General features: G+C 41.9%; 1 protein-coding gene across 7 annotated transcripts in view; it reads left to right on the top strand.

Annotated features, from left to right (window-relative positions):
- Positions 1-1,464: 1,464 nt before the first annotated feature.
- The window catches only part of LOC121309409 (protein unc-13 homolog B-like), a 211,819-nt gene continuing 191,737 nt past the window's right edge, over positions 1,465-21,546 (top strand). For all 7 annotated transcript variants that reach the window (XM_041243405.1, XM_041243469.1, XM_041243235.1 and 4 more), the window contains exon 1: positions 1,465-1,707. In XM_041243405.1, the coding sequence (XP_041099339.1) occupies positions 1,686-1,707 (22 nt within the window). In that variant the 5' untranslated portion in view covers positions 1,465-1,685. The remainder of the gene's footprint in view (positions 1,708-21,546) is intronic.

The raw sequence follows: 21,546 nt of genomic DNA, 5'->3' as shown, positions 1-21,546 counted from the left end.
TGTGTAAATTGCGTAAATGACGTGAGCTCTTGAAGGCGCTAGAGTCTCCTCTGTTTCTCAGGCTGCTGTGGCACAGGAAGTTGTTGCGCCAATATCGCTGGTGACTCGCCTTGTGATAACATTGGATTTCATTATTTTTCATTTGATGTAGAAATAAAAAATAAAACAGCGATTAATTTTGTTTAGGGATAAAAAAATAAAACAATTAGCATTTTAAATTATGCATTTAAAATGTAATCATTATGTGTTGTGATTTCATTATTTTTATTGTTATTTAGAAACAAAACAAGCGTGACTAAGGTCGTCTCAGATGCCTCTCGCTTACTTGGGACATTTACTCACGTCCCGATAAACAAAACAAAACAAAAACAAAAAAACAAACAAACAAAAAACAAAAAACAAAAAAAAAAAAAACTAGTAGTATTGCATAAAAACGAATCTCATCATGGCACAGTAGTGCTTGCAGTGACCGAAGAGGTTTTATTATTATTATTTCTCAAGACTATTTATCCTTGATAAAATAAAACATATATTAATAAAAACAAAGATCAATAAAAACATAATTTCTAGCCTCGCTTAAATGAAAATAAAATAAAAATAAAATATACTACTGCTATTACTACTACTACTAATACAGCCCTGTTTAATATTTAATATCGTTTATCTAATTATAAATAAGAAAACAATAATATGGTACAACAAATAACGTTCCGTCAAAGCCCAACCTCATCACAGCCGTAATGGAGTTTACTGAAACTAGAAACGCTGGAGAAAGGATTAGAGTGACGCCAGAGCCTACACATGAGCTGTCTATCAGTACAACTAACACAGTGACCTTAATAACAGTGCTTCGGTTACCTGCCCTTCCTTAGTTATATAGAACAGTAGTATTAATACACCTGTCCTATTATTACAGTAGTATTAATACACCTGTCCTATTATTACAGTAGTATTAATACACCTGTCCTATTATTACAGTAGTATTAATACACCTGTCCTATTATTACAGTAGTATTAATACACCTGTCCTATTATTACAGTAGTATTAATACACCTGTCCTATTATTACAGTAGTATTATACACCTGTCCTATTATTACAGTAGTATTAATACACCTGTCCTATTATTACAGTAGTATTATACACCTGTCCTATTATTACAGTAGTATTAATACACCTGTCCTATTATTACAGTAGTATTAATACACCTGTCCTATTATTATCACGTTCTAATTACCAGAATGTTTCCTCACCTCGAATTCCACCTGCCTCCGCTATCTCTTTGACGTCACCACCTGTTACTAGTCCTTCAACCTGTTACCCTGGACCCCGCCCCTCTCTCCTCCCATTGTCTCATGGTCTCCGGAGGCCGCCCCTCTGGCTGGCTGCACGCCCTGCCCGTCAAGCCTGTGCCGGCCCCGCCCTGTGTGGATGTGTCTAGGTGAGCTCCTATAATAATCCATCATGGCGTTGCGAGGCTGGGAGCAGGCGCTCTCAAGCCTCACTCTCCTAACTTCGTCTACCGGTTATTTCTTGGCAGTGACAGCGCCGCTTTTCAGCTGAGAAAAGCAAAACAACGACAATTGGAGAACAGTTTGTAGTGCTTCACACGGAGGGAATGTATTCTGTTTGATCCCATATTAACTCAAAACTGCAACAGGATTTATACGACGTGCGCTAGCGGCTATGTCTCTACTTTGTGTGAGGGGTAAGTGTTCTCGTTTTATAAACTGGTTGTTTAGATCCATGCTTTTTTTTTTTTTTTTAAACCATCATTATCTTTAGCCGCTTTAAACTCATTGCATGCGTTTTCTGATATTCGACAACTCGCCAATCCGCTTTGGTCTTAACTTTTTGTGTCGAGATTTGTTATCCATTGCGATTACACTGTGTGTGTGTTTTAAGAGCACTGTTCTAACCTTCGAGGTCTTAAGCTTTTGTTCGAATGCAAAAGTAGCGTTTTTTTAAACTGGAAACAAACAGAACAAATTAACAAAAACAAACCGTTTGCCTGCTGCTAGTTTGGTTTGCTCTGTCAAGTCCAGGCAGCCGATGTGTGTGCTCTGTTGGACAGTTTCGCCCCCCCTAATTTGACAGTGTAATTGTTTTAGAAGGCTGCGTGTGAAGTTGAAACTATTCTGTTAAACGAATTTACCTGTTAAGTGCTTTTTTGCAATTTATATCATGATGGTAAAGATTACAAAATGTGTAATCTCAGGAAATGATTTATTATTAATAATAATAATAATAATAATAATAATAAATAATAATAATAATAATAATAATATGATTAATAAATGCAAGTAGTGTACAGTATCACGTGACAGGCACTAAATGGATGGCTTGTATTATTAGCCCACGGTACGGTACTCTTCATTCGCAGAGCTGCACAAGAACAACCCATTTGTTGTAGTGTGTATTCTACAGTACCAGCACAATAAAGGCGTTTAGACGCGTTTGATTTGCACACAAATGATTATTTTTAAATTGACCAAAGAGCCAGTAACGTATATTATTTAAATGTTCCGTCATGACTTGGACGTCAAAGCTGAATATTAAACTTATTATGGTATATCTTTTTTCTAAATAAACACACACAACACTGTCAAATTATTTGCTTTAATAAAGCGTGCAACGAGTTGTAAACAAGCTTCTTTTACTTGGGTTTTGTAAATCTGGAGTAAAATCCGGAATGTTTATTCAGTTTTGGGTTTTGTAAATCTGGAGTAAAAACCGAAATGTTAATTCATTTTCGCTCATGTTGAATGCATTTCCATAGATCAGGTACTAGCAAAGTCTAAACTTAATGGTAAACACTGCGCCGATGCATACAATTTGTATTTAGTAATACTGTATAACGAATTAGTTCATTTGCGATATTGTGAAACACACCCGTCAACCAGTTAAGCCGATCTGTCACTCACATGTCTTATCCCATTATAAAGTTCTAACCGTCCCCATTGTAAGCGGTCGAGAAGGAAACAGACGCCAGCTTCACAATTAACTGCCACTACCTAGTATGCATAGCATCAATTATATGATATTTCAATAGAAACGAGCTTCTCATACCATTGCATTGCTTTCTTTAAATCTTGTAAACTGTGCTCTGTACTCCTGTCTCCTTACAAGGTCACTCTTGTATAGAGGGACCATACCCTTTTCAGTGTTTTTTAGACTTTGTGGAAAGTTGCTTTTGAGTAAAGATGCATACTCTATTTAAAATGGAACCAAAGGTGCTATTGCTAAAAACAAACAAACAAACAAAAGCAGTATTTGTTTTCAGTACCAGAATATCACCTGCCAAGTGCTTTTGTGATCTCACATTTCAAATGAGTACAATAGCACTTCCTCATGCTAGAGCTACACAAACACCTCAAATTATGCAGCCAATATAATCAACGTTGTCTGACTTATCATGTATTAACAGGTAATATACAGCTAGTTCATTAAAATTAAAAAATGTATTACAGTTTTTACGTATCCTAAAGGTTTTTGCTTGTAAAATATTTGCTCTAAATGGAGAGCTTTCATTTTGCAGTGATGGATATGCAATAGAAAATACCCTTGGTGAATACTGTTGCACCTTTTCAGAACACTATAGGATTTATCCCTGCTAGATATGTAACTTCCTCTGGACTTTCTGAGCGTCTGTATGTGTCTCTTTCCACAACGCAGCTATGGCCAATAGTTTTGCATCAGCCTATAGAATGAATTCATTTTGCTTCATTAAGTCGAATGAAACCTGCAGAGTAATGCACCTGTGACAGGGGTGGCTGAGTGGTGGCATCAGGCCAGAAGCAGGAACTGCAACACACAGACGGGAACTCGGGTGCAAAGCGCACTGTGGCCCAATTTTTATTCAAACAAAAATAAATAAAAAGGTTTAACAAAATGAAAACACTGCTCACAGAGCGAAATAAAAAAGGTAAGCAAAACAAAGTCTCGATCACAAAACAAAATACCTAGGTCAGGCTGGGCAGTTGTCTTCACTGATCCTGTACAGGGTATGTTAATCCAGTTTGTACTTTCAGTTTTGTTTTTGTGTCTCTCGTTCCCTCCTGTCAAACACCCTCTCCGAACAGAGGAACACAGAGAGCTGCAGGCTTTTATATATGTGACCTTAACAAATAATTACAAACACTCAAACAATAATTTAAATTAACGGCACCAACCAACACACGGCTTTTCGCAGTCATATTTATACATAAATCATAATAATAATAATACCAAATAAATCACTTTAATAATAGGGCAAATGTATACTTTACACCAGGGCTTTGCCCTGCCTCCTTTTATAGTGTGCAGGGCTCTCTCCTGCTGCCCTGCTACACATCTCCCCCCCCCCCCTTATAGGTGTCGTGTGTACCAGATGAGTGACGGGGGGTGGGTCATCGGCCGTCAGAGGAAGCCCTTCTGCCGGCCACAGTATCTCCTGCAGCGAAAGTGCTGCTGGTGGCAACAATTCCACGGGTGGTAAAGTGCACGCATCCCCGGTTGAGGCAGAGCAGGTGCCCCTGGGGGGAGCGGGTGTGGTATCCCAGAGCAGAGCTGCGGGCGTGGCAGCATCCCCGGTCGGATCGGCTCCGGCATTCCCAGTTGATGCAGGGCAGCAGAGGTCCCTTGGGAAGGCGACGGCAAAAGCGGACCCTCAGGAGGCGACGGCAGTAGGGGAGCCCCTGGCCAAGCAGGCGGCAACGGGAGCTCCACTTCTCCCCCTGGCAGTGGAGGCAGGCAGTCTCCCTCTTGTGGCGAAGGCAGGAGCAGCAGGCAGTCTTCCTCTGCTGGTGGAGACTTGGGCTCTGGACCTGTGGGCTTCACCTTGGCTGTGGACTCTCCGACTCCCTTCTCTTGGGCTGTGGACACACCGGCTCTTCCGTTCTGGATGTTCGGGCTCCCCCCTTCTGGGTGCTGGACATTCAGGTTCCTCCCCTTTGGGCGTAGGACGTTTGGCCTCCCCCCTCTTGGGTTTTGGATGTGATGGGGTCTTCTGCTCCAGCAGCCAAAACCATTCAGTTGCACCCAACACCCAAGGGACGTTCTGAAACCCACAACTGGGTGCAGGACTAGTGCCTGCTTTTACATGTTTTACATTTTTATTTGTATTTTATTGTCAGTCCTTGTATTTTTCTAGTCCCAGAGATGGGCATTTTCTATTATTATTATTATTATTATTATTATTATTATTATTATTATTATTGTTTGGTGTCTTTATACAGTCACCCAGGCCAGGAGAGATGTCACCATGTTAGTGCACAGTGAATGCTGACATGAGCGAAGTGGAAATATAGGTCATACTATTTCAGTAGCATGTAGAAAAGCCATGGAAACTCTGAGTGGTAGTTGGCACTTTTTAGGAAAAACCCAGTGTGATCAGGTCTATGGAGAGGATGTGCTAGCAAATCATTTTCATCTGTAGCAAGCAATTGCTTAGCTTGTGTCTCAGGCTGAGGGGAGGATCCAATGATTTGGTGGTGTGAAGCCTGGAGCAAAGAAAAATCAGGGGGGACATGATTGAAGTTAAAATCTGAAAAGACACAGCACAGAAACCAGGACCAGAGGACACAGCTGGAAATGAAGTGGAGACATAGGTCAGAGGGAAGGAGATGCTTGTTCACACAGCATAGAGTGGAGAGGGTATGGCATGGACTACCTAGTCGTTGCTGAGACAGAATCACTGGGATCCTTTAAGAACCGACTTGTCAAGTTCTGAGATTGATCAGCTACCAGGAACCGGATGAGCTTATGCGGTCCGAATGGCCTCCTCTCGTTCGTACATTGTCTTATGTTCTTATGAAACATTTTCAGGGACTGCTCAGGGGTTGACCAGCCTGTGTATGTTCCAATCATCTGGTCTGATTAGTTGCTGATACCCTTTTGAAATGCAGCTTAAGGACACCTAGGTAGGATATTAGTGTTTGAATGAATAATGAATGCTTCTTTCACACTGCATTTTTAAGCATCCCTGGTTTTCCAGTGAGAGCAGTTTTCCACATTCAGACCTTGGCCTATACTAATACCACATTTCCATCGGTCTATATGTATATATCATGTTATTTAATTGCTATTTGTAAATTTAATTCACCAGGAATATTTTCCTGACAGTAATATATTTACAGCCTTTATGTTTGGCCTACATTTTTTTTTCTATGCTGTCCAAGATTTAAAACCTGTCTGACGCGTCCTTCAGCGTGAGTTGGAGAGATCGAGTTCTGCCTGCAGTCCTGAATGGGGCCGAGTCCCAAATGAAATGGCTGGGAATGAACAAGTCTGATTTCACATCCCTTTCAGGTCAAACCCAGTAGCAGATGGAAATGTTGTTTAAATGACTGCTGCTGTAAACCACATTGGAGTCTGATCAGTAGCTGGATGTGTTCCCTGAAGGAAAACCTGGTGCTGCTTGTGTACCAAGTGGAGCTGATTATTTTAGGTTATCACACATAATCAGCTATATCTTGCTGGCAACTGTAGCTGTTTATTTTTCCACTGGGGGTGAGGGCTCTTTGGATAATGCCTACTCTGCATCACTAAAGCCCATAGTTAATGACACGTCAGGTATTCAGTGCTCAGCACTGCTCGATCTATGATTACTAAAGGGGGTTGTCGGAGGCTACAGCAGCTTTGTTTAATACAGCAGTTGCTCCCACATTGATTGAAATGGAACACAATTCCCCAATGCCATGAGCCACATTGCATCTAACCCCCAAGTTCATATTAAAAATAGAAAATAACACTTCAAAAAACAACAGCCGGTAAGAAGTGCTGCATTATGCAAAGCTCTGTCTGTGGTCTGTACAGGACTCTCAATACACAGCAACTGCCACCTTGCTCCGCTAGCATAGCCTGACCTTTCAGTGTTTATAAATACTTATTAATGGATGCAATTCAAGAATAAGCTCTGGCAGACTAGTTCTCAGTAAGTTCACCTGCTGAACAGTAGATGGGTTAAAGCAGTCTGGAGTCCAGATGTGTTACTGTACAGGTAACGGCTTAAGCACTGCTGCTCCAGATACCTCTCTGGAAAAGGAGTGAACACCCACCAGCTGCTGCTCTAGCGAGATCTGTGTTTTAAGTAATTGTTATGGTCGGCTCCGAAATTCTCTGCTCTGTCTTGTTGCTGCTGTTTTTTGGATTGTGTCATTGCTGCATCGCACCATCTCCACACTGGCATGTTGATTTTAAAACTGCTTACCACTGTCTGTTACTAAACTACTAGGCATAATATTGAAGCATGCAAGTTAAATAAGAGAATCCCCAAGTCTTGTATTGTAGGTACATTTATGTGGTCACGTGGATTGCTGCTAGACCTATATAGCTGTGTGTGTTTTGTGTAACTATTGCGCAACGTTCATAGGAAAGTCAAAGGATTTTAAGGGGCTTAAGTGGCATGATAGTAGGTGCCTGTGCAAGCGCCCCTCAGCGCAGTGGCAGATTGACCAACATGTCCATCTATCTAGACAGAATTGACAATGTTTGCAGAAAATAAACACGGGTTATCAGAGAGGGTCATAACAGAGCGAGTCCTCTGACAAGAACCAGACATGCAGTAATGTAATCACAGAAACCCGCAGTGTGGGCTGTTCAGACCATTCACTTTTGGCCATTGGTAATAAAATAACATTTCCTCTTTTAAAACAGTGGGCGATTCTAAAGTGCTGTGCTTTAATAGATCCAAGGTTTAAGGGTTTGGGTATTCTCTCTCTCTCTCTCTCTCTCTCTCTCTCTCTCTCTCTCTCTCTCTCTCTCTCTCTCCTTTCTTTTTTTTAATCAAGGAGTTTGAATCAGTGAGTTCAGTAGTAACGGAGGTAGGAATTTCCCACAGTGACTTCTCCACTGTTTTTGTGTAATTACTGTGTGATTTCTGCTTCGCTGGCTATGGTTTGCTTAGTGGATTACTGTCTGTCCCACAGGTAAACCACAAAGTGCAGTCAGTCTGCAGCGACTGGCCCTGATGAGAATACAATAGCAATTTACATCTATTCAAATGTATTTCAGATAGTCATTTGATTCGCATGGCAGTGCTTGCTTTCTGTAACCAAACTGCCGGCTGATGTCTTTAAATCCCCTTTGGAAAGAAGAGGTTGCATCTTAAAGGGAAGGGATAGCTGTGAACTTTAAGAAAATAAAAATGACAGATTTTATTATTTGTCTTTTATGGGGAGTTAGAGGGGTTTGTTGCCATTGTTTCGAGGCGGTTGCATTTTGCTTCTCTGTTTTACAAAGTAGAAACGGCGATGGTCCGAATAGACCTGCATGCCATGTGAGCGAGTGAAGCTGAACAGTAAGAAGCAGGGTTCTGTCAAGCGTTGTATGTCCTCACGTGTTGCTACGGCAGTTTAGATAACACACCTGTCATTTCTTTTCATTGTTAACATCCTGACAACTTTTTACACTTTATAACTTTAAAGTTGGTTTCAAAGCTCTTTTCTAAATGGTCGCTCTAGTGCACTGATAGTGTAAGGATTACTGCCCACATTGTCAAACATGTCACACAGCAATAATGATCCAGGATGTGGTACGGAACAGAAAAGCCAGTGATTTACAGGACGGGTCACAAACCCCAGTGCACCAGAGCGGGGATTTTGAAAACCGCTTTGAAACAGACTTTACAGTTATGTGCAGCAAGGTGTTAGAGTGTTAACAATGAAAAGAAAAGTTACAGGTACCCTATTTAACAGTTGTAGCAACACATAGGGACGTATGACCCTATTTCAGAACCCCGCTACGTACTGTTTTAATGAGCTAGACATTATGAACTCGACGGAGCTCTTGAACTGTGGAATCCATTGCCATTTAACATTCGAAATGCAGCTTCACTGTGTACATTTTAAATTCTTTGATTCTTAATTATGTCTTTGCTCAGTGTATATCGCTGACCAATGAAAAACATGTGCGAATGAGTGATGGAAAACAGGTTTACATTTTTGTTTCTGGGACCCTCCATGTAAACTGTCTGGCTGGCAATTTCGGCACTGTTGACATTGTGTTGGTCTCTGAGTGTTTTAGGGGTTTGAGCTTATAACATTTAAAAAATCCATATATTAGCCATCATGCGCTTCCATTCGGCAGCTAGATCTCTTGTGCACAAAGCCTGTGTTGTAGTAAACATTTTAAACAATGTCTGGTACCATAGTAGCTTTATCGAAAGGTCTCTGTATTACTTACTTTCAGGTAGTCTTACCGTTTCACTTACTGGGTCATTTTGCCTCGGCAGTGTCTTCGGGGGTTAAAGCATGCAAGGGAAGCTCTTGGTTGGTTCGTGCGGGAGAGAGGGGGGGCATGTTACTCGCAGAAGCTTTGATATAGTCAGACCCCCCTCACCCCAGATTGTTTTCATTCTGACAAGGAGTTCCATCTCCTGAGTGCTTTCCCGTTTCATAACGGGGTGCAATACCGATAGCTGTCGGTAGAAATGTGATTTTCAGCTCACCGCAGTATGTAGTCTGTCACAATTCAATAATATCCTTCTTTCTTGCTTTTAAGAGGAAACGGGGAAGTCCCTTCCTTGCCCCTTATATGCTGCTGCATTTTTGTTTTCCTCTGTTGTGAAGCGTGTTTTTGTTTTCTGAACAATTCCTGAGTTTCACTGTGATTTATCCCTCCCCCACTTTTTTACTAGGTGTTGTATGTTTAGCATTTATTTCATAGTGTTTTTAGTCAAGTGTTGTTGTGGGTTTGTCCAGATGCCAAAAAACAACCCCCCCCAATATACTATGTTTAATTTTTTAAAAGCAGTCTTGTTGAGCCATGAATCTTGGATTTGACAATCATATTGACGAGAAGCCTTTCAGTGTTAAGCCATGAATCTGGTTCTAAGACGGCTCCTTTTTTTTATTATACCTGGTTGATGCCTGCGAAGCTGCATTTATCAAAGTGTAAACATGATAGATATTTTATTTAATTAAAGAAGCTTAGAGTGCAGTATTTTATTGTCTAAATGATTCAGTGAGTTGTTTATATGGCTTCTCTGGAGAACATTTGCACTGTGTATATCCCGATCATCATTGTTTTATAAAGATGCACAACAGAGGCTGGTGAAAGTGCTATAGGGTAAGAGAATTAATTTTTTTAAAGCCTGGGTTATCTCCCTTTCAGAGCAGTTACTGGAGACCCAAGTGGCTACCTTTCTGGTGAACAGAAGATTGACAATGCCAGTCATTTTGAGTGACGGATCCTGAAGTTTCCCTGAGAAAGGAAAGGCTTTTATTTGTGTCTAGCGAATGGACTGACTTTATCTTTTCCTTCGCCAGTAGCCATGGGACTAAAAGCATCCCAGTGAATGACCGGGCCATGAGCCCGCTGCTCGAGGCTCTTGTGACTCCTGCATTGTCTGAGCACAGCTACCTCCTGCCTGCCGGCTCCCCTCATGCTTTTCGGTGCCTGTGTGGTCATTGCCTTGTCCACTGCAGGAATGCAGTAAAGAATGAAGCGGTTCTGTCTTGCTGCAAATGCTAATTAGAATCTTAATTGCAGAATTTGCTGTTTGGGCCAAGAGTGGTAATTCTGTTAAGCTCAAAAAAAAGTGTTTTTTGTTTTTTTTGTTTTTGTCTGAGGCAGGCAGAACAAAAGCAGGGTTTTGATCTCATTTATTAAGGTCTAATTGAACAATCTGAAGAGTATGTGATAGCATACTTGGCTGTGTTAAATGAGGTCAGTGTTCAGCAATTTTCATTCTGACCACTTTCAGAAGTGCGGGACATTAGTTACACAGCTCCTTTTTTGCAGGCCCATTTGTTACTCAAAGTTATGGAAGTCTTCTCACCTGATTGGATTGGAAACTGTCTTTCTCATATCAGCATCTGCTTTCGTGAATCCTCTGGAACAGTATGAAAGCCTTGTATAGCATGTTAGAATTATATTAGTTTTACAGGATCCTGAAAGGAACATTTTGCAAAGATACCTGGCAAGTCACACACACAACCAAAGTGCATACCTGAGAAGGACACACAAGGAAGTACTGTAGGTGGATCTTCTCTGTGAATTGTTTCCTTGTATCTCACCTGTTGTTTTCAGCCAAGACTTGTGAGAAGTGTTTGTTACTGTAATACCCATAATGAAAAGTGAAAGTGAACCAGTCAGGGCTCCTGAGGTGACACAAACATCACTGCTGTGTTCAGCAGCTCTTGGCTTGTCTTTTCTGCCCTATCCCTTCCTTCTTCTATGCTTCATAGATTCAGTTCCCTCTGTCTTTCTAACTGAGTTTACAGAGGTCCAGTTGCTAACTAAGCTATTCTAATAGTAATAGTGTGTGTGCGCATTATGCCCGACCAACAATGAAACGGTACTTCAGCGTGGATACTTTGAGCGGGATTAATTAAAACGTTTTTGAGTATAGTTCTCAAGATCAGTTATGTAGTGTGGACAGGGCCTAAAAGTAAATATCCTTAATGTTGCTGGCAAAGCCAAATATGAGGCTTATTGCTGCCACCTACAGGATTGGAGTGTACCTTAATGAATGCTGTTACATTGCAGAACAGTTATTTCTTTATTTTTAAAAACAAGCAAGGATTTTGCGGTCATTACTGCAGTGTAATGGATTACCTGCATCCCTTTCCATTCAGTTCATCCAGTGAACGCAAGACATAATATTTTTTTGTCCAGTGGATTTCTTTTGCGTCTAGGACCCAGAATTTTGTGTTAATGCAACCTCTGCGCATCCTTAACACATGTTATCATCTGCAATGTTTCTGACATGTTACACCTTATTAGCCAGACTGGTCTCTTTGTGGCTTAGAACTTGGTTTCAATACAAGGTTTAAGGTCACTTTGGGGAGACTTTGGGGTTGATACAACAAAGTTGCCTCAAACTAGGTCTCCTGGAACCAGGTTTCAAGCCACTGTTCCTGAGAAAGGGACTGTGTTCTGTCAGCTTTTAGGTTTTTCTGAGCTACCTGGTCTAAGAAAAAGGACTTAAACTCTAACTGGTACACCACTAAACTGCAACAATGTACCACTCGACAGTATCTATTTTTAAACTTTGACTTATTTGTTTGATTTAGCTTTTAATAGCAGCATTCTCTTTTTTTATGATTGATTCCTGTGAGATTTAAAAGAAGCTGTAAACGTGCATTGTGGTGATGAGTCTCCAACTAATTTCAATATTTCTGGAGGGACATGTGAACATTCTTCTATGATTACCTCATCTAATTCTTCCATGGATGAGTTACAAATCTGCTTGTTTATTTTGGGAAACGTTAAAAACAAACAAAAACCCCTTCATCTACCACAGGGTTAGAAGCCCCTTGTTCAGGTGTATTATGGAAATGACCAGTTGCCAGGAGTTTGAACAACCAGACCCCTGGTAAATCGGCTCCTGATTGCACTTGTCATGAATAGCATGAATAAATCACACCTGAGTCTGTAGGGTTATTAGGAGCTGCTCATGCAGCTGTAAGGAAGGAACAATTAATTTAACATCAAACCCCTGGCTCTTGATCATTTCAGCACCATGCACTGTAATACCTTTATTGAGGCTAGTTGTGAAGTCCAGGACTTGTGCTGGATCTCAGTGAAAGTCAGAAGGCAGCTCTTCACAGCAAATGAAAGACACTGCTTTCATGTTAGATCCCAGGGGACAGTGCAGCAGTTTGATCCCATTGGGGAGATTACTGTAGCATCAGGTTTGATTGTGCTTAAGAGGTTAGTGTGTCCAGAGGCGTTCTCTTGGCAACCACTTGTATGACCTGGGATGAACCGTGGGCCAACACACCCCATAAGGTAAGCAGTTCCCAAGAACACATTTGTATCTAATACAAATAAAGGAATACTAGATAAAGCTGGCGTGACAGTAATGCACAACTTTTTGTTGGAAATCGTGTCCGACAGGTAAGTGGATTAATTTAAATAGTCCCCCCCCCCCCCCCCCCCCAAAAAAAAAAAAAAAAAGCCTGTTTCAGGGAGTGCAGAACATGCAGTTCCTTTTTGGACTTGTTGAAAATGTTATTAGGAGCAAAAACAGTTCCCTTTCAATTCGATGATGACCACCAACATTACTTTTGGGATATGCCTGCCACATATCAGGTATTCACTGAGCGTTTTATAGCAGAGTGATTCTGACGTTCCCGATCTCCACTGTCCCTCATGGGTGACCTGAGGCATCACCTTCAGGCTTCCGTGGCAGCAAACAGCCGAGTCTACCTGCAAAGATGTGGGAGCGCCAGATGTGGGACCCCAATGCAACAGCGCTCCTGGAGGCAATTCGCTGCCGCCCCAGGTAGCCTCCATAGCAGGCTCCGCTACAGCCTCGGCAACCCAAACAGGGCTCCCAAGGCTTGCGGACTCAGACCCACCCTTTTACACAACACCAGCTGCAATAGTGGTGCAATTGCACCTCGGACACTTGGGTGCTCGCCATAGTACACCCCGGTTACATGCTTAAATTCCACGCGGGTCCTCCCTTTCGAGGGATCACTGTTACATTCGTGAGCAACCCTCTCTAGCTCTTGACGCTCAAACAGGAAGTAGTTGCATTACTTCTCAAATGAGCTATCCGCCTCGTAATACCTACCTCCCAAGAGGAGGGGTTCTACTCTAGGTATTTTCTGGTGCCAAAGGAGGATGGCGACCTTCGCCCCATCCTGGACCTGAGACATCTCAATGGGTTCTTGAGGGAGAGGAGGTTCCAGATGGTCATACTGTCATATTCTGCAGTCTGTTCAGCCGGATGACTGTTTTACCAACGTGGACTTCAAGGACGCGTATTTTAACGTACCTATTTGTCCCACACACAGGAACTATCACTGCTTCGCCTTTCAGGGAACTGTCTTCGAGTTTTCCGTGCTGTCATTTGGCCTCATAGCCCCCTGCACGTTTTCAAAGTATGTGGATGCCATGCTGGTCCCCTTGTGGCTGCAAGGGATCAGGGTGTTGAACTACCTAGATGACTGGTTGATTTGTTCCCAGTCACAGAAAGGAGCAGTGGCCCACATGGCGATCGTGACAGAGCATCTGTTGAGGCCGGGCCTTACCTTCAATGATGCCAAGAGCCAATTAGTACCTGTGCAAAGTAAGGTTTACTTGGGGCTTTGGCTGGACTCCCTTGCAATGTGAGCCTACCGTCGGCTGACCTTGTCTTGCGCATGTTGGGAAGCCCTACGCTGGTGGAGGTGGTGGAGGTAAGGATGGGGGCGACCAACAGCAGTCAGTTGGTAACCACAGACCTGTCCAACTTTGGTTTGGGAGTAGTTTGGGCAGGCACAGGAGTATATAAATGTGTTGGAACTGCAAACAGTTCACCTCACTCTCCAGCATTTTCTCCTGGCTCTCCAAGGGAAACATGTCGGTAGTGGCATATGTCAACTGCCAGAGAGGACTTCAGTTCCTGGGGTTACATTACATAGCCTTCCAACCTAGTGATGTAGGCGAAAAAGAACCTGCTATCTCTCCGGGCTGTTCATCTTCCTGGAGTAGTGAATTGGGAGGTCCTCACCTGTCAGAATGGTGGCTCCACCATCAGGTAGTCAGGTAGTGGAGTGCATTTGGGAGCCCTTTAGCAAAGCCAGAGTCGATCTTTTTGCCACAGAGGAAATGACTCGCTGGCCCCTATGGTCCTCCCTCCTTGGCTTTAGTGGTTCACTAGACATCGACGCCATAGCCCATGAGTGGCCCAGGATGCTCTTGTACACATTCCCACCAATACCTTTGCTCCTGGCCTTACTAAAGAAATTCCGGAGAGAGAAGGCAGCAGTACTCCTGTTGGCCCCCAGATGGCCCAACAGAATCTGGTTTTCAACTCTGCCAGCTACTGCAAGGCCACTCCTGGGAGATTCCGCTAAGCCTGGATCTCCTCAGTCAGGCGAGAGGCACTCTCTGGCATCCAGAACCTTGCAAACGCCAATTATGGGTCTGACCCCTGAACCGCCAGTCTGTCCGCTTTAGGGCTTTCATTTGTGGTTGTAAGTACGCTGCAAAATGCTAGGGCCTCCTCCAGAAGGTCTCCTACAAATGGAGATATTTTCAAGACTGGTGTTTGACCCAGGGTCATGACCCTATCTCTTGCCCTATAAACCCTGCATTCCTCCCTAAGGTGGTTACGGCTTTCCACTTAAATCAGTCAGTGGAGCTAGAGGCTTTCCAACCCCCTCCATTTTCTTCAGAGGAGGATCAAAGACTTAACTCCCTATGCCCAGTTCAGACATTGAGATGTTATGTTGACAGGACGAGAGCTCTGCGTCAGTCTGACCAGCTCTTCGTCATTTATGGTGTAAGGACCCTGGGTCAAGCCCTGTCAAAGCAGTGGCTGTTTCACTGGAATGTGGACACAGTTTCGACTTCATATACTAATGCCAGCCTATCCCCGCACTCTACCAGAGGAGTGGCTACATCAGGGGGCCTCTTTAGAGGAGCCTCGCTATCTGACACATGTACTGCGGCTAGCTGGGCTACCCAGCGTACTTTAGGTTATGGGTGTAACTCTGGTTCCCTGAGGAGAAAATGACCAACAACCTGCGAGGTCGCATCGGTCACCTTCGCGGGTTCGATGCAGAAGAGGCAGGGAGTTCCGTGGAGTGACTATTTTGTTCCCTCGGAAGGTGGGACAGAGGACATAACTCCCCGGAGGGGCCTATCGGCAGCTCGGATATAAAATGCTCAGTGAATACCTGACTTGTGGCAGGCATATCCCAAAAGTGTTGTTGGTGGTCATTGTCGAATTGAAAGGCAACTGTGTTTTTATGAACACTATGACTAGATTTGCATTTAGTTGGGTCCCTTTTGTTCCATTTTCTAATAAATCATTAACATGTTCATTACTGTAGCAAAATGGCATCACAATATTAGCAATTAATGCAGAAAAAAATTATCTATACACCTACCCCTCATTATATAGCCCCTCGCTATACTGCAGATTTGCATATATCGCGGTCCTGGAGTTGGCTCCCCATTTTTACTGTCTAACTGGGTATGCCTTAGCTGCAGTATACATAGGCACTTAGAATTACTGTTCGTTTGCTTTCATATTGCACATCCCATACAACAATATACAAAACAATTAAAAACAAAGCGTTAATATCGTACTGTTATCATATACGCACACATCGCACAATAACACAAAGCAAATTAAATATCTACTCGCTGAAGCAGTTTTTGTTTTAGCCAGCAAGGTGTTCACATGTGACAGCAGCAATGCACTAGCAAAAGCCACAAAGCAGTGACGTCGGCTCCCTAGCTTGTTGGGAGTGGAAAAGGGAAAATGGGAAAATAGGAAAGGAGAGGAAGACTCAAGTTGATGAGAAGCAGTTACCCTGTGCTGTACGAATTAAATTAGTGTGCTACTTTTTATATGAATAGTGATTAAAAGCAGGGTGCATAGAGGATTTATACTGGACCCTGACGTCCCTGATAAAACGAGGGAGTGGTTGTACAGTATTTGCTACTTACCTATTTGTTTTTCTATGTGTCTCTCGCTATATCGGGGCCCTTGATATATAGCGGTTTTATGTTGGACCTCGACACCCGAGATGTATCGAGTGTGTGTGTGTGTGTGTGTGTATACACTGAGTGTACAAAACATTAGGAACACCTGTGCTTTCCATGAAATAGACTGACAAGGTGAATCCAGGTGAAAGCTGTGATCCCTTATTGATGTAACCTGTTAAATCCACTTCAATCAGTGTAGATGAAGGGGAGACAGGTTAAAGAAGGATTTTTAAGCCTTGACACAATTGAGACATGGATTGTGTATGTGTGCCATTCAGAGGGTAAATGGGCAAGGCAAAAGATTTAAGTGCCTTTGAACAGGGTATGGTAGTAGGTGCCAGGCGCGCCGGTTTGCGTGTGTCAAGAAATGCAACGCTGCTGGGTTTTTCATGCTCAGCAGTTTCCTGTGTGTATCAAGGATGGTCCACCACCCAAAGGACATCCAGTCAACGGCAGGCCAGTGGTTGAAAATGGCTCATTGGTGAAAGAGGCCAAAGGTGGCTGACAAGAGTTGTGCAGAGCAACAGATGGGCTACAGTTAGTCAGCTGAAGTCCAGTACAACATTGGTGCCAAAAGACCCATAAAAGAAGGCACAACTCATCGTACCTTGACACAAGTTGGGTGTGGCAGCCAACGACCTAACAGAGGTCCACTTCTTTCAGCAAAACGCAGCAAACTGCGGTTGCAGTGGGCTAAGGAACAAAAACACTGGATACTGGAGGATTGGAAAAACATTGCCTGGTCTGATGAATCCCGATTCCTGCTGTTTCACGCTGATGGGAGGACTAGGATATGGAGAAAACCACATGAGTAAATGCATCCGTCATGCCCCATGTCAACATTGCAGGCTGGTGGTGGTGGTGTGATGATGTGGGGTGTGTTTTCATGGCACACATTGGGCCCCTTGATAAAAGTGGAGCAACGTTTGAATGCCACAGGATATCTGAACATCATTGCCAGTCATGTGCATCCCTTCATGGCAACAGTGTATCCATCTGCTAATGGATTTTTTCAGCAGGATAATGCCCCATGCCACAAGGCTAGGATTGTCCAGGAATGGTTCCATGAACATGACAGTGAATTCAGTTTACTGCAGTCGCCTGCCCAGTCACCAGATCTCAATCCAATTGAGCATCTGTGGGATGAGATGGTACGAGCTATTCGGAGTAGAGATCCACTACAACTTGACACAGCTATGGGAAGCATTGGAGTCAACATGAGCCAGCATCCTTGTGGAACGCTTTCGACACCTTGTAGAGACCATGCCCTGACGAATTGAGGCTGTTCTGAGGTGAAAAGGGGGGTGCAGCTCAATATTAGGAAGGTATTCCTAATGTTTTGTACACTCTGTGTGTGTGTGTGTGTGTGTGTGTGTGTGTGTGTGTGTGTGTGTGTGTGTGTGTATATATATATATATATATATATATATATATATATATATATATATATATATATATATATATATATATATATATATATATATATATATATATATATATATATATATATATATATATAAACTGAACTGCCCTCTCCGTGGTTCGTCGCCCCTTTAAAACCAGACCCAGGACACAGAGACTTGATTTTTCGTAGCACGGTTGCACTATTTTTAATAAACACAAAATAAATACAAACAAAATAAAAGGTTCACACAGTACCTTTTTCTCACTACGCTTGTGTACACACTCAAGCGGGCTCTCCACACAGCAGCAGCCCTGAACAGACTGGCTGCTTCCTTTAAATACCCTGCACCTGGTGCTAATTTACAATAATAGCCAGGTGCAGGGGATAATTACTAATAAAACAATTAAACAAAACAATTAAATTAACCAAACATGCATACAAACATGTTTTCTTTTTCAGCACAGAGGAATTAACCCTCTCCCTGTTCACACAAAATGAGAGAGAGAGAGAGAGAGAAAGAGAGATTCTATATTTTACATATATAACGTGGTTCAGAAACTATTTCATCTGAAGTCAATAAAGGGTAGAATTGGATTTTAAAAATGAGGTTACTTCTCCATTGGAATACAAGTTTATAATTTCTTGATTTTTATACTTTCAGTGAGAATGTAATTTGGATTTAATTGAGTGCTGCTGTCGGCTCTAAATAACCCGTGTGTCACAATTACAGTCATTGTGTTTGTGATTCTTTCAAGAAACAAGAATCTTCAGTAAGTAGGCAAACGTGCTTGGAAGGAAAGGTGTCCTTCAAAGAGTGAAACTTCAGAATGTTTCATCAGGGCAGAGGTGGCTGAGTTAATTTCAGAGGGATTTGTAATGGCTGTATTCATGTGGATGAGATCTGCTGTGTAATCCAGCGGTGCTGCTAGTGAATCCATTGTCCTGTGCTGTTTGAATAAGACATTAGTCACCGCCTTGTTAACCAAACTGTTTGGCTTTGTTACATCTTGTAGCTCTTTGTGTTGTTGATAAGGGCCTGCTATTGCTGGTGTCCGGGAAGGGACCTGTTGCTATGGCGACAATTAAATGGAGGTCGACCTTTTTCCCCATTTCCTTGTTTGTCCCCCACAAAGCCCCACGACTAATATTTGAATCCTGATGACTAGGACTATGATAACATGGTTTACAGTTTAAAGTGTTTACTCTGGTCGTTTAATTCTGTTAACGTTGCAAAATAGAAACAAACAGTTGGAGAGGATTTGATATACGTTACATTCTAGTGGTTTGGCTTTAATCTTGTAAAATGAACAGGGTGTTTTTCATTCTAGTGCTTTCAAACCAGTGTCACCTTACAATAATTGATTCTGAGTTTCAGTGTTTAAAAATAAAATATCAAATAGAATGAAATTTCAGTGTACCATTTGTAATTCAGTAATATGAGAGAGTTGGTCAGGGGTCTGAATACTTTTGCAAGCCACTGTGTGTGTGTGTGTGTGTGTGTGTGTGTGTATAGTATAGTATATATATATATATATATATATATATATATATATATATATATATATATATATATATAGTAAAACATTGAGTGCGTGCTTTAATAGGCAGAGTGGCTGGGGCGCTGGAGCCTTTAAGGACTGCTGGACTCTTTGTTACTAATTGATCGTCCCAGGCAACAAATATACTGTTGACCTCTTAAAAGTTCGTATTTGCTCAAAGCTATAACATGTAGTCAAAGCATTGCATACAACAAATAACTCCTGGTTATTGTTAGAGTTTTCTAATCGCTTGTTAGCATTCATTGTGTACAGTTACTATTTACACCATTCGAATATTACTGAGACTTAATGATGTGTAAAAACAGCACCAATGAAGTGTATTTTTCTACCAGTAAGAATACCATTTGCTACCATTATTTGCTATTGCTTACCATTTAAGGCTCAATGGCTACCATTAGTATTTTTTTGTAATTGCTGTGAAAACATACCTGTTTGTTTTTTTTTTTTGGAGTTAGACCTTGTGTTTATTTTTTATTTTTTTAAGGCTATGGACAAAAGACGTTTTATTTTATTGACTATGTACATTCCACTCATTTCCGCATGGGTTGTTGTTTTGCTTGATATAGTTTGGCAGTGTGCTGGGCTTCTCTTGTATTTGTTTACTGGAGAAAAAAGTGTGGTGGTGATGGGTGTGTGTTTTATTTATTTATTTTTATAAAGGAATCTGTTCAGACGTCTTATCAAAAAACATAAAAGGAACAAAGCTGTTTTGCTGGGGTTTCCATGGCGATCTCATTACATTGTGTATCAGACAGAATAATGCGCAAGTTCACCCGAGTGCAAGCCAGCCTGCCCCTTTTAATACACTGCGCAGGGAGACAGGGACATGGTCTTTGTTACAAGTCAGCTCTTCAAGTTCCTCATCATTTATTCCATTTTTTTGGTCTCTCCTTAAGTATTAAAAACCGTACAAATGATCTGTATGAAGACATTTTATGTTGCGTGTCAGTCTCAATAGAGTTAAACTGTAAAGAGATAACTAAAGAGAACTGTACAGAAGGTCATTTGGGATGAAAGTGATATAAAACAAAAGTACAGAGTCAAATCCATTATGAAAAGGACAAGGAGTCCAGTATTTCACGTACTATACCCTGGGGTGTTTGCATGGTACCGCTGAAAAATAACCCAAGCTCTAGCCACGGTGCCAAAGTACCTCTGTCCACTGGGCCACACTGCCTTTTCCAGTCCTGAGCTTTATCCACTGAGCCAGACTGCCTCTCCCAATCTTGATCTCCCCGTGCCAAAGTGTTCTTTACGTGTACATTTTGAAACACAAATTCAGTGATAAATATTCCTACTAGAAGGCTTCAGTGGAGTAGCTCAGAATCCACCTCCTACTGGACGTTTTTATTTTTAGAACAAAGTCATACTTTTTGCCGCATGTCATCGGGCCCTGCTGGTGCGCTCATTATTTCTGTGCTTGCTTCAGAAATCCGTTCTCCACTCTTTGAGTTTCTGAGCCTTTTTTTAACTGGTCTCTCATCAAGGCTTTCTCTACTGAAAGAGCTTTTACTGGCGTCCTGGAACCTTCCTCGTCTGAGAAGCTCAAAGGATTTCAACATTTAAGAGGCGAGCAGCGCTCCTCTTTCTGTACTAATTGCTGTGTTTATTTTTAACTTGAGCACCCCCTTGTCCTTTCGCAGTTCTAATACAGCTCTCCCCCAGCACACCACTGATACTAAATTAAAGATTAACAAATGTATTATATCTAAGAAACATGTATTAAAATACAGTGCTGCCTCGATATGTCATCAATGTGTTTGATTCACTGTTAGGCCATGCTGACAATTACATTGTAAAAGCCCTTTATTTTTCTGTGTAATGGCCCTCCACTCACTCAGTGTTTTAAATAGTTCAAATTTGTGAAATTAGCGAAATAAGTGAGTGCTGTACTGTAATAGTGATTTTGTTTGGAGTACTTGAGTACTCCTAAGCTTTTATATTTACCAGTAATTTTTGGATGAGATTCCCAACATTGGAAATAAGTCTCCTATTGCGTAGCAGTTTCACCCATTTCAGGATTTCTATAAGCTTGATTAGCCTCAGTGTATTCATTGGTAACAAGCTCAGGTGTGTCTTATTAAACATTGTAAAACAAAGAATGGATCAAACAGCTATGCCATGGATTCTATTTTGTAACTTTTTTTTGTTTTGTTATAACACACAGGAT

The sequence above is a fragment of the Polyodon spathula genome, chromosome 1 (genome assembly GCF_017654505.1).
Source record: "Polyodon spathula isolate WHYD16114869_AA chromosome 1, ASM1765450v1, whole genome shotgun sequence".
Lineage (NCBI taxonomy): Eukaryota > Metazoa > Chordata > Actinopteri > Acipenseriformes > Polyodontidae > Polyodon > Polyodon spathula.
Note: the sequence above shows the minus strand (reverse complement) of the source record. Positions and strands in the feature narration are given on the sequence as shown.